At 32.1% G+C, this 13940-nt stretch overlaps 1 protein-coding gene across 1 annotated transcript; it reads right to left on the bottom strand.

Annotated features, from left to right (window-relative positions):
• Positions 1–3166: 3166 nt before the first annotated feature.
• LOC114178670 (beta-galactosidase 3-like) lies at positions 3167–8799 on the bottom strand. Its single transcript, XM_028064710.2, has 19 exons — positions 8489–8799; positions 8298–8393; positions 8076–8188; positions 7815–7881; positions 7632–7724; positions 7388–7531; positions 7078–7166; positions 6896–7001; positions 6717–6804; positions 6268–6386; positions 6021–6185; positions 5684–5862; positions 5455–5564; positions 5264–5373; positions 4911–5021; positions 4720–4833; positions 4431–4633; positions 3965–4301; positions 3167–3799 (listed from the first exon to the last, which is right to left on the bottom strand). Exons 1-19 carry the CDS (start codon positions 8651–8653, stop codon positions 3665–3667), a joined length of 2544 nt encoding a protein of 847 aa, XP_027920511.1. The 5' UTR covers positions 8654–8799; the 3' UTR covers positions 3167–3664.
• Positions 8800–13940: the final 5141 nt, after the last annotated feature.

Below are 13940 nucleotides of genomic sequence, written 5' to 3'. Positions count from 1 at the left end.
TGCCGCCAGGCGGTTCCATCTCTAGAACCCCAAAATAACCCAGAAAAGGATGAGTCGCCTGGCGGTGGTTCATCACCCACCAGACGGTTTCTGGAAAATTCCAGAAACATGAAAATTACATGATATGGCAGGTTATATACATCCAATTTTTCATACATTTCATACCATTTAACAACACAAAATAAAAGTACAGTTCCAGCTCCCCTAACCTGGTCTCCTTTGCTTAATTTGAATGTGAGATTCTTCTTCTTGGCCAAAAAATGTCTTCCCTTAGTGCTCCCGCATTCCAGCCCCAAACAGACTCTTAATTCTCTCAACACACTCTCAAATTCGCTTTCCTCTCACTATGTAACAATGGCAACCTTGCAAACCTTTCTTCTAACCTATGGCTGATTCTCTAGCCTTCCTTGGAGGCCATTCAGCTAGGGTTTTTCCTTGCCCTTTCACCTTCATGCCAAAGGAATTTTGGCAAAAAGAAAGTTTAGTTTAGGTTCACCAAGGTTCGAACCCATCCAATGCCAACGTCAAATCAATGCATAACCATTTAACCAATTCATGTTTCATGATGATTAATATAATTCTATGATTATATTATCACTTAACATGATTAAGCATATTACTAAAATACTAATAATTAAATAACACACAATTGGCATACTTAAGACTCAAACCCAAGTCCTTTCACACAATCAAAGTACTCTCAACCACTTGAGCTAGTACTTTTCCACATCACATCGATCACTATAAAATTCCATAAAGGCTTCCACGACCCGCATTTATTAATTAATTATTTATTTAATTAATTAAATTTCATGGGTCTTACAGTAGGTCTCCTATAAAATTAAAATCTTTAAAGGTTGGTCTGTTATAAATTTAGAAACTTTGCACTAAAGCCCTGGTAAATTTTAAATATTTGTAAGTAGGTCCTTGAGAAATTTGAAAACTTTTCCAATAGCTCCCTCGTAGATATAAAAACTTTGCAGGTAGGTCCCTGTTAAATTTAAAAACTTTGCTACCAGGTTCTTTATAAATTTAAAAGTTTGCAGGTAGGTCCCTGATAAATTTGAAAACTTTGCAGGTAGATCCTCCATAAATTTCAAATCTTTATAGGTAGGTCCTTAATAAATTTTAAAATTTGTAGTTCTCTGATAAATTTCAAAACTTTGAAGGTAAGTCCATGATAAATTTAAAAACTTTGCACGTGGGTCCCTGATAAATTTAAAAACTCTACAGATGATCCCTCTTATAAATTTAAAAACATTGCAAGTTGGTCTCTGTTAAATTTAAAAACTTTGCTAGTAGGTCGCTTATAAATTTAAAAAATTGCATGTAGGTTTGTTATAACCTTAAAAACTTTGTAGGTAGGTCCGTGATAAATTTAAAAACTTTGCAGGTATGTCTTTAATAAATATAAAAATTTGAAGCTTCTATGATAAATTTAAAGTCTTTGAAGGTAAGTCCATGATAAATTTAAAAACTTTGCAGGTAGGTTCCTCGCAAATTTATAAACTTTGCAAGTAGATCTCTAATAAATTTATAATATTTGCAAGTAGTTTCCTGTTAAATTTAAAAACTTTGCTAATAGTCCATTATAAATTAAAAAACTATGCAGGTAGGTCTCTAATGAATTTAAAATACTTGCTTGTGGGTCCCTATTAAATTTGAAAACTTTGCAAGTAGGTCTCTTTTACATTTAAAAAATTTGTAGGTACGTCCCTTAGAAATTTAAAAACTTTGTTGGTAGATCCTTGATAAGTTTAAAATATTTATAGGTAGGTCCCTATTAAATTTAGAAACTCTTCTAGTAGGTCCCTTATAAATCTAAAACTTTGCAGGTAGGTCCCTAATAAATTTTAAAACTTTGCAGGTAGATGATGATAAATTTAACATATTTGCATGTAGGCCGCTTATAAATTTGAAAACTTTGCAAGTAGGTCCATTTTAAATTAAAAATTTTGCAGGTTGGTCCTGATAAATATAAAAACTTTGCGGGTAAGTCTTTGATAAATTCAAAATATTTGGAAGTAGGTCCCTTGTAAATTTAAAACTTTGCATCCTTGATAAATTTAAAAAATTTATAAGTAGGTCCCTAATAAATTTAAAATATTTGCAGGTAGGTCCATGTTAAATTTAAGAATTTTACAAGTAGGTCCTGTATAATTTAAAAACTTTACAAGTAGTCCCTAAAAAATATAAAAACTTTACAGGTAAGTCCCTGATAAATTTAAAATATTTGCAAGTAGGTCCTTTATGAATTTAAAAACTTTGCAGGTAAGTCCCTAATAAATTCAAAAACTTTGCAGGTAGGTTCCTAATAAATTTAAAAACTTTACATATTGTCTCTAATAAATTTAAAAACATTGCAGGTAAATCCATGATAAATTTAAAAACTTTGCAGATAAGTCCATGTTCAATTTAAAAGCTTTGCAAGTAGGGCCCTTATAAATTTAAAAACTTTATAGGTAGATCCCTTATAAATTTTAAATCTTTAAAGGTTGGTCTGTGATAAATTGTAAATATTTGCATGTAGGTCGTTGAGAAATTTGAAAATTTTTCCAACAACTTCCTGATAAATATAAAAACTTTGCAGGTAGGTCCCTGTTAAATTTAAAAACTTTGCTAGTAGATCCCTTATAAATTTAAAATTTTGCATGTAGATCCTGATAAATTTGAAAACTTTGCAAATAGATCCCTGATAAATTTAAAATCTTTGTAGGTAGGTTCTTGATAAATTTCAAAATTTGCAATTCTTTAATAAATTTAAAAACTTTGAAGGTAAGTACATGATAAATTTAAAAACTTTGGAGGTATGTTCCCTTATTAATTTAAAAACTTTGCAAGTAGATCCCTAATAAATTTAAAATATTTGCAGGTAGGTCCTGATAAATTTAAAAACTTTGCAAATAGGTCCATTATAAATTAAAATGCTTTGCATGTAGATCCATGATAAATTCAAAAACTTTTCATGTAGCTGCTTGATAAAATTAAAAAAATTGCTAGTATGCATTTTTTCTGATAAATTTAAAACTTTGTAGGTAAGTCCCTACTAAATTTGAAAATTTTATAAATAATCTTTTATAATTTTAAAAATATTGCATGTAAGTTCCTATTAAATTTTAAAACTTGTTAATAAGTCCCTTATAAATTTTAAAATTTACGCAGCAACTAAAATGAAAACAAAGGTTTTATAAATATTGAACTTCTATAATCTCATCAGACAATGGTTAAAGTAGGATCCACTCCCACGTTGAACCTGGTTTGTGGCATGACTCACCGCATTAACTCATTAATTTAATACAAAGTTACAAAAAGGAAACACAAATCACACCCACATAAATGCCTCGCTTCCCAGTGCCCATATCCGGTTAAAAGGCCGGGGACCGGTACACTCTAAATTCACACATGAAGGGTCCAAATTTCAGACCATTCGTTTCACATTCACCTATCTAACTATGAAAAAATTTTACAAGCCCCGTTAACCCCACCAAATAAAATTATAAACCACGTGCCTCAGAGCTACTTTCACACTATGCCACTGAACCTACTCTTCACCTACACAACTACCTTTAACTTTATCTATGCTCTGCTTTTATTATTGTTCATCCCTTTTCCTTGCCCTTTATGTCACTGCACACTAAACGTAAAAGGGTGCTTCCTTCTCCAATCAACCCCTCCAATTTGTATCACTTGGACCGCAAACCGCTTCAACTGATAACCGCTTCATTACGTTTGGACATGGGTCTTGCCCGAAGTTGCTGTTTGACACAGTGATTGTGCATCTTGATTTTCCGACACATCTCTGAAACATGAAACAGAAAGAGAGGAGGAATTAAGAATATTTCCTAGGAAGAATTTATCAGAAGCTAATGTATTATGCAGGTAAAGTCTATCAGAAAGGACTAGTCTTTTATAACATGACATAATAATACTCGAATCCACGGAAAAAAGTCACACAATAGATCACCTTCTCCAATATGGCATAGGATGCTGAAGAATGGCAAGCTCCTTGTACGTAGTTCCCACAAGTACCCAAAGGGGTACCAAAGCTGGCAAATTTAATGGAAGAGATGGTCTGGCCAGGGCTGCAGTGCAAGTGAACCTTCGGTGGACGGAATTCTTCTGACTTACCATAGCTCTCGATGTGCCAGTTCTTAATATTTGGGTGGTACTCAGACACATCAGCACACACACTGCTCACTGATCTCTTCACAAGCGAGATTTTTGAAGGGTCTCCCCCGAGTTCCTCGAAAATAACCAAAAGATTTTGAGTTGGCTTCAACCAAGATCGAGGGACGTGGTACCTGAAACATTTTGTATGAAATTAAATGAAATTTAAGAATGAAATGTAATATAAGATTTCCACTGCTTCACTGTGTTCACTGACATAATAACGTTGCAGAAGCTACAATGTCATTGTCAGTGATACTCACCATCGCTGGGTTGGTTGGCCACAACCAAGTTGGCACTTTGGAGGTCTAAATGAACCAGCATAGTTACAGTCATTGCAATTACCAGTGGCAAAAGCAGTCCAGTATCTTCCGATACTCTGGCCATTGATCCATATCTGACCTTTACCCATTCCCTCCATGTCCAATGCCAATGGTTCGTCTCCTTCGGGAGCATCAAAAGAAGTCTGCAGAGTTTACAGATTAAGCTTATCAGTTTTGAAGCTAGTGTTACATTTTCAGAACTTAGCCTATTTTGTCTTTGAGTTTATACCCTGTGCCATGTCAATGGCTGGTTTCTTTGTACAACTATTGCTGACTGCATCCACGCAACAGTAGAGATACCATTCGGAGAAGCAAGATCCATGGACTCTCCTTTCAACCCAACCTGTTTAAAAGCATGTTAATGAAATTTTTTACAAGGAAAGTGAACCAAGTTAAGTTTCTAAAGTAAGGGTATGCAACCTGATAAGTCCATTTCTGCCCTGACAAGTCCCATTTTCCCTGATCAAGTCCATGGAGTGCAACTGGACCTAGGATTCCGGTGCTCCATGACTCAAAATGTTGTCCTACATTCTTTGACAACAAAATACAGAAAAACATTTGGTCAATAATATGAGTTATTCGGAGGAAAAAAATTGAGCCACTGTTGATATTTTTATTTCTTGCCAAAATTAGCTGACATTTACTAGGCTTTCGTAATCATAGAAAGATGGAAGTGGTGAATGAACTTGAGCACAAACCAATAACCGCTTTTTATGGAAACTAAACATTTACTGACAGTAGGATTTGGAAGGTAAAAGAGGAAAGAAACTTACGGGAAGTCCAATGGCAACACTGAGCAGAGCTATTCTGTTTGTTCCAGCACGAAGGTTTACCTTGCCGGTGTATGTGAATCTTCTATATTCCCTCGTTCCAAAGGCAGAACCTGGATTGAAACATATATCATGTTTATTTATACCAATAAGCTAAAATGGGGTGTTATGCAAAAGCAAGAAAATTAACATACCAGAAAGTTGACCGTTGATGAAAACATGCACAGCATGGCCTGTAGACTGAACAAGGAGAGTGGGTAGCTCACCTCCATGTAGAAAGGATTCGGATGAACCTATATCAACGCTGGAAACATAGACATCAAAATGAATTACAGATTAACTTAGTAGCCGAAACAAGGGATAAACATAAAGAATCTGAAAAGTAAGGTAGCATATTTGGATTGCCTAAAAATCAGGCTTTACCTAGTTATATACCAAAGATAATCACTTTCATCCTTTGTTACGTTTATCTGTTCCAGGAGACCTGGAGCAGTGATTGCTGAGCTGTCTTCTACAGAATAAATATCTTCATCAAAACTTTCCCATGAAAACATTTGAGTATTTGTCGGCAACATTTGCATCTGAGATGTTTGCACTCCAACCTAAACAAAAGGAGTAGGAGTTCATAGGTTTGACTAAATTTTCAGTCATTAAATCATGTTGAATGAACACGTTGAAGGTGAAAAGGTTGTTAACAGAAGTATGGATAGAACAACTAAATACAATACAGGATACCAAATGTGTAAAACTTGTTACATACTTTTGCTGTATTGAAGACAACATTTCTACAATCTGGGAGGATGCTGACGGACCAAGGAGGCAAGCTATAGTGCATATTATTGAACATCACTCTAACAGAGGATTTTGAATCATAGTTTGAGAGAAAAGCAGCACACTCTCCAGTTTCCGTAGTGTATACATGTGCCTGAAAAAGGAGCATGTTAGCTAGGATCAGTAAACAAAGCTTTACACATGAAAAACAAAATAACATTGACTTGAGTCAACACCTGTTGGGATTCCCCTAATGAAGTAACAATGGGGTCAGTCGAAACCAAAGCTCGCTCACACATCTTGATGGCCCTATGAAGCTCTTTTAGATGACCATATTTTGGTTGCCTAATCAAACCTTCAACGTTTTATTGCAGAAATAGTCAGTTAAAAGAGGAAAAAAAGGGTTCTGGGGTACTGTTCTGAGGTAAACATACCCCAAAATGTAAGCATTAGAGGAAAGTATTTGTGGCTTTCAAAGTAGTGAAGAGTAAGAAGTTTTTGGACATAAAATTTGACAAAAAAATTCATGGATATGAGGTTTCTAAGAAAAAGAACGGTAGTGACTTGTAGTTACATAATTTGCATATTACTATCTGCCAGAATTGTTGAAGAATTTTGGTTTAGTTGTCATGGGGTCAATAAACACTATAAATGACATAAAAGGCATAAAATTTTCAGCTCTCACCATATTCATCCAATGGAGCATCATAGTCATAGCTGGTAGCGATGAAAGGGCCTCCAGCTGTTCGTCCAAAATTGGTTCCTCCATGATACTACAGGTAAATTCAAGACAACATAGGTTGGTTAGTAGAGTAGGTGCCATCATGATCAATTTATAAATCAGCTTAAGCCAACAAAACTTACCATGTAGTAGTTAACAAAGGACCCTCCTCTTATTATAAATCGAGCAGCTGCAAATGCCAAATCCTGGACAGGCCTTTGGTGGATTGGACCTCCAAATTCTGTAAACCTTCACATTTAACAGAAAGTTATGCCATTTCTCCATTTCTAACTTTTAATGTCGCAGTAAAGAAAAAAAAGCTTACCAGCCACTCCATGCCTCTGTCCAAATCAGAGGCTTATAAGGTCTGTTTGGAGTAAACTTATCACAATAGAAGCCATTACACGTGTTTATCTGTTACCCCACAGACGAAACAGATTAGTTTAATGAAATAAATGAAGTAAACGCAATTGTCTGAGTGCTGCATTTAATTTTCCAATTTTTTAAGGTTACTAGTCTCTGAAAGTTAAAATAATCATAGAATAACCAAAAAGAAACCTAGGCATGTTAATGGTGTATCAGAAGATTGCATTTTATATTATACAGTTTTCAAGAGGAAGAGTAAGAATGCTTACCACTGGATCTGGCGCATCATCTTCCTTGCACATCACCCAAGGAACTCCAGTTCCCATCTCCACAGCCATTTTTGCAGCCCAATTCACATAGTTTTGACCAGCAGCCCCTTGCAACTTACTCTGTGCCCCATACTCATTCTCAATCTAAAACAGCACACAGTAAATGTTTCATTATTCAAACTAGATCTAGAGTGAAAAGTTCATAGCCACTAGTGCTTTGAAACGAAAGACCCAGATGTTTTACCTGAGAGAGTATAATGGGGCCCCCCTGAGACTCAAATAGCTGCTCACTCTTCATCATTCCCACGATCTTCTCAGTGAATCCTTGCATCGCCCTCTGCAACACGGTTTATGACTCATCAGTAAAGTTCAAAGCACCCAATAGTCTTATCATAAAACAATTTTCGGAAGAAAAAAAATGAAAGACCTTGAAAGGTTCATTGTCTGTTCTAAAGCTTATCCCCGGAACATACTTAAGCCAAACAGGAAATCCTCTGCACATAAAGCAATATAAGATCAAAAACTTGAGATGCTAAGCAATGAGAAGAGTGTATCTAAAAGAAAAATGACAAACAAGGTTTCTAGAGTCTCTACGACCAGAATTGTGGCCGCATTGACCACAAATGCAATGAAACTGTGACTGCAAGTGAATTCCATTGCCTTGCCATGTTAGAAAAAGAGAAGTTACCCGAAATTCCATTCTGCACAGACATAAGGTCCAATGCGGAGATGAGCGTAAAGCCCTGCTTTTTGTATAATCTTCACGAATCTCACCAGATCATACCTCCCTTCGAAATTGTACTGAATTGAGTTCCATGCAGAAACAAGCACATTCGACCAGAAGCTCAAATTAGAGGTCGGAAAATGAAAACACGGCAAAACCAAAAAAAAAAAAGGAGTGAAGAATCACATTGCCAGGAGAAGGCTCGTGAACATTCCAGAAGACGTAGGTTTCAACCACATCAAGCCCTCCCTCTTTGGCCTTAAAAATCAGATCTTCCCACATCTGCGCCGACACAATTTCGCAACAAAATCAGAAAAAAACGACAGGAAACTAAAGAAAGCTGGTAAAGTCCAATGATGTTCTTTTTTGCGGCTTACATCAGGGGTGCTTCTGGGGTAATGTATGGAGCCGGAGAAGAGGATTCTCCTTTGCCCATTAATGAGAATGGCCTTTCTGTCGTAGGAGACAGTGGCGTGAGAAGATAAAGTGGAAGAGGCGAAGAGAAGGAAGAAGAGTAAGATGGAAAACGAGGTGGTTTCCATGGTTTAGTGGGAAGGAAGTGCAGGAAGAGGGAAAGTGAAATTATTGTTCTAAGAGTGGGGTGACGGTGGAACGGTGAGAAGAGGGTCCATTCCTTAATAGCAAGCAGTGTGGTGTTGGTCGGTTGCAGCTGGGAGAGGATGGCATATTATTTATAACTAGTGTGAAGTGTCATACTGCCACACTAACAAGTACACTGATTCATGACACAGAGTAACGGTGAGAGACACAGTGAGAGAGAAACACAGTATCAGTAAACCAGTAAATGCTGGAAACCGTTTCTGAAGTTGTCTTGCACCACTACAATTTTAGTCCGTAATTCATCGTATACAGACAAATACAAAACTAAGAGAATTACAAAGTCACAGTTTATGTAAAGAACAAAAATAAGAGCATTCAGAGTTTGAAAACTATAAAAAATAAATAAAAATAAAAGTTAGAGCGAATAAGATGATTATCTAAACGGAACAATACTTTTTTTTTTTATTTAAAAGATATACGATCATTAATGTATTAAAAGGTGTCATGTGATATATTTAAAAAAGGTTATCGATGTATATATTCTTTGACGTTTTTATTTATTTGAAATAAGTGTTTTATTATTTCTCCTATAAAAACAGTTTTTTCGAATAAATGTTATATGCCACAATTAAATTAGAGATGTGTAACTTCTACTAAATATTAAATTATTAATAATTTTTTATATATAAAAAGTAACTTTTATTAATGTAATCATTAAATTATAATTTTATATCATCATAATTATTTATATTATTAAGACTTTGAAATTTACGTATAACAATATAATCAAACAACATGCATTTAGTATGCTTTGGAAAATATAAACTACACCCATTTTTATTTATATAAACAATATTATCTAATAACAACATAAAAAACAATATATATATATATATATATAGAAGTGAATATTTTGTTGATATATATAATAATAACTTTTCTTATAACTTTTAACATGTGATTTTTTTATAATTTTGAATCATTTTTCTATAGTTTCTTAATTTTTGTTCTGATAATACTGCTTACTATGATATATAAACATATATGATATCAATTTTTGTGTCTATTTCTTTATTAGTTTGTGTAACAATGTGTAAAAAAGATAGAATAAAATGTTACTGTTATATAAACTGTTGTATAAAATGTTATACAAATAAAATTTATAATATAGATGTAGCAGTTTTTAGTTTTTTGTGTTTTTTTTTAGTATTTTTATAGTATTTACTTTTCCTTCTTTTGTTATTAATTTCTTTAAGAAAAGCATTTAGGTCCCTTTATTTGATGTGGCAACGTAAGTTCTTTTAGTGACATATCTGCGTGACAATACTTATAAAGTCACACTAACTAAGAAAAATAATTGAATAAAACGAGCACTGTAGCTAACATTGTAAAGAAGCAATTTTCCATTTGTCTTCATTATTATTTATATCACCAATGCAACTAACACTTTTTTACACTCTTTGGTATTTTTTTATTACACGAGACTATCACAAAGGGCGAGTTCATTCTTTATTGTAACTAGCAGAATAAAGTTATTATCATTATTTTATTTTAATGAGTTTAATTTAACATTTATATTAATTTACTCACCGCAATCACATTTTCGTTTTATTAAAGTAAAATATGAATATAATTTGTGTACATACAAAAAATAGTTTTAATAATAGATTATTATAAATCATGCATCATATATTCACATCAACTTGATCAAGTGCATAAATGCCCAATGCATATGCTAAATAGAATTCTTAAATGCATTACGCCAATAAGAATGTGTGTCTTTAAGTTGGTACAAAATTCAATTGGAACATACCTTGCTCATTATAAAATTCATATTGTTGGGAAATTTGCATTAAAACAAAGTATTAAATAAAGAGGGATGAAATAGTGTAAAGAACTAAGAACCCCAACTTTATTGTGCCTTAAATAACACCAAACTCTTGCCCCCCTCCCTTCTTTTTTTCTCTTTATAATTTATTTACACCCATGATAATAACAAATGAAAAATAATTAGTAAGGAAATTTCTTCTCTGATCTCGTGTGTTTCCGAGTACGTACCAAACTATCAATTTCACTCAAGTACGCAACTAGTTAGTCTTATTGTTTTTATATCACCACTGCTATTTGTCTATGTATAAGGTAATTTGAGTACGAACTACTATAGAGTGAGAATATTTATATTATATATGCTTTGAAAATGTCTCGATTTAATTTTTAGACAATTATTAGTCTATATTAATATTATTATTACTAAAAAATTTCAAGAAAAATGCAACACATTATTCGTCTCGTAGGAAATGTTAAGTGATGTAATATCATTTACATTAGCGTTTTGTTTGTTTTGTTTATTAGGGGCCAAAAAGAGCCTCTGTGTTTTTAGCGTTGAATTAAGTTTCGGAACCAAATTTTATTCTTTGTGTGTCTCACTTATTGAATTTTATGTGCAAGTAAATTATTTGTCACCTGTTTTGTCCTTTGTGTTGTTGTCTTGATATGTGTAATCAATCTATTCACATTCTTAGAGTAGTGAAGTATTACTTAAGTCATCGGTTATTATTGGCTAATTAATGAGTTGTTACAATTAATTCAGTGCAGTGATGGTATATGATTCTTGATTTCAATCGTAATTGTCATTTTATTCTTCTAGGTATGTTATGGAGTATTGGCTCGAGGTAACTGTAAGCGAATCTTAACTTTTTCAAAAACAGTGAAAAGCGAATTACAAAAGCTAAAGTGACGGTAAAGATAAAATTACGGTATAAAAAAAATATTAATAAGTAGATCTGAATTTCATTTTCATAATTATGCAGAATTAAATTAAATTTAAAAATCCACGTGTTAAAAGCAAAGTGTGGTTGGGACCATGTTTGTTTGTCTGGTGGAAACCACCGAGTTAGTTCCGGTCCATTAATGGTGTTCTGAATTCTATTTAGTACATTTTTTTTAACTAGTCTTAATTTCAACTTTGTGCAGTGTTTGACGGCGGGAACAACGGAAGAAGATTATAATTTGGATCCGAAATGAAGTTTTAGTGTTTCACACTCCAACTCGTTTGGTCACCCACCTCATGTCTAGCTATCAATGTCTCATTTCCATGCATCCATATGCTGATTTTGCCTATTTTAGCACTCTGCACCAAACTTTTTCCCATAATTATCGTCGCTTTTAAACTAATTGGATCAAATGCTTTTCTTATCTATATTTTCATATAGAATAACATCACTCACTTCACGGTCAACTAAACACAACTACGTACCTTACTACCTATTTTCTTCATTCAGTTTTATAGAATGTGAACACAAAAAATTCACACGCTCATTCGATTCAAAAGTTAAGATTTTTCTATCAAAGTATTAGATAGAGCAAAAAGAAATTACTGCTTTATAGCTTTAATTCCCACTAGTTTCCATTTTGCAGAGTGCAGTCTTCTTACTCATTGGAATGTTTGGTGAAAATTTTAAGTTCCAAACGTATATATATAAAATGTATAAAAATATTGGTTGTTGATAAAATGAAATATAAACAAATCAATTAAAATAATAAGAATAAATAAATGATTACTTGATATAATAAATCCAAAGAATTGTCATGGGCCATGGTTCTACGGAGGTACGGTCATTATATTTAATGTTGTCATACACGAGTTTTAAATATCAGTGATAGCTGTGTACATATTTCTTTTAAGAAGAACTTGGAAAATGTGAAATAAATTGTCCTGTCATATTAAAAAAAAAAATCAAACTTTTAGAAAACTTATTAAAAAATAAAATAATTATAAGAATCCAAATGTATCCAAATGTTTTAGGTAGCATGGATTTCACGATACAAACATCCAAAAGACGTATGGGTCGTGATTCGAAGAAGTATGACCTATAGATTTGTGTTGTCGTATACGAGTTTTCAAGATCAATTCACTAACATGCATTTTTATGGTTTTTAAGAAAAAAAAAATATAATCTTCAAAAGAGGTTGCTCAAAATTAAAATTATTATTTTAATATTAATAGTCATGGATCAAAATTAAAGAAAAATATCTATGATAATTTGGAAAGAAAACAATTATCATATAAATGGATGAGAGTTACTTTTGTAAATAATTTTTATTGATTTTAAATAATCATATGGCTGAAAATTATAATTAAATAATATGTTTATTTTCAAATAATTTTTTTCTGATACATTTTTTATTTTATAATTCAAATTTTAACAACATATATATAAGGTCAATATTGTAGGAGTTAACTATATTTCTAATCCCTGAACTTAGACACTAAATTAAAATGCATTTTTTTGAAACTTTTGATACATTTTGATTTCAAAACTTTAAAAGTTATTTAATATAGTTCTTTTAATTTAATTACGACAAATTATTTTGATGTGTCAAACACGTTTTTCAATAATATTAAAATAAAAAAGTGTCAAACAATATAAACAACTCAAATGTTATGATGAAACATGTTAGACATAAATTGGATTAAAAAGACTATATTCATTTATTTATTTTAAATTTGAAAACCAAAATGTATCAAAATTTTGGACAACAACAAATTTTAATTTGGAATCAAATTCAGGAGAAAAACATATTTAATCCCATTAAATAATAAATAATGTTCTTATTTATAGAAATATTTCGAATGAGAATTTCTTATAATATTAATATTAATCAGGTTGAGTAAACATTGAGAATTCTTAATTACCTACTAATTTTTAAGGAATAAAAGTTTTGAAAAACTTCTAATGTATAAAAAATCATGTCTCACGATTGATTACTTGATTAGTGTGGTATAAATTACGAGTAATAATTTAAAACTCGTGATAGTATTTCATATTTTCATTTCTATATTCATCTTTCATTACTCTTTTCAACATTATAATAATACTTTATTTCAATAAATTCATACATATCTAATATTGTGATATAATTGTACCTACATGATTAGATTACTAAGATCTAATCTACATGATTTAGAAGTTTGATAAAAATATGAAATCTCTTTACTTACATACTTCCAAATTCGTATCAATTCTAGGTAGGTAACTTTAACAGTTATCATATTAAGAATTTCATATAATATTATCCACAAAAATTCGTATACAATTCTAGGTAGGTAAGTTTAACAAGGCTTGCTCTTATATTCCTTTCACTCAAGGATCGCTCTCCACTTGAATGACATATGCTTCTAAAAAGAAAATAAACTAGATATACATTTTATCCGATACAACTTTATGATTTAATTACTATTTTGGTTTTTATATTTTGAATTTTAAT

Source organism: Vigna unguiculata, chromosome 3 (genome assembly GCF_037176805.1).
Source record: "Vigna unguiculata cultivar grain cowpea cultivar isolate G323 ecotype 2 chromosome 3, ASM3717680v1, whole genome shotgun sequence".
Lineage (NCBI taxonomy): Eukaryota > Viridiplantae > Streptophyta > Magnoliopsida > Fabales > Fabaceae > Vigna > Vigna unguiculata.
Note: the sequence above shows the minus strand (reverse complement) of the source record. Positions and strands in the feature narration are given on the sequence as shown.

Coding starts and splice junctions, on each gene's coding strand:
- LOC114178670 (XM_028064710.2), bottom strand. CDS start 8,653: ATGGAAACCACCTCGTTTTCCATCTTACTCTTCTTCCTTCTCTTCGCC. Junction 7,882..8,075: donor TGTGCAGAATGGAATTTCGG/GTAACTTCTCTT, acceptor CTTTATGTGCAG/AGGATTTCCTGTTTGGCTTA. Junction 7,002..7,077: donor ACAGAGGCATGGAGTGGCTG/GTAAGCTTTTTT, acceptor TTAAATGTGAAG/GTTTACAGAATTTGGAGGTC.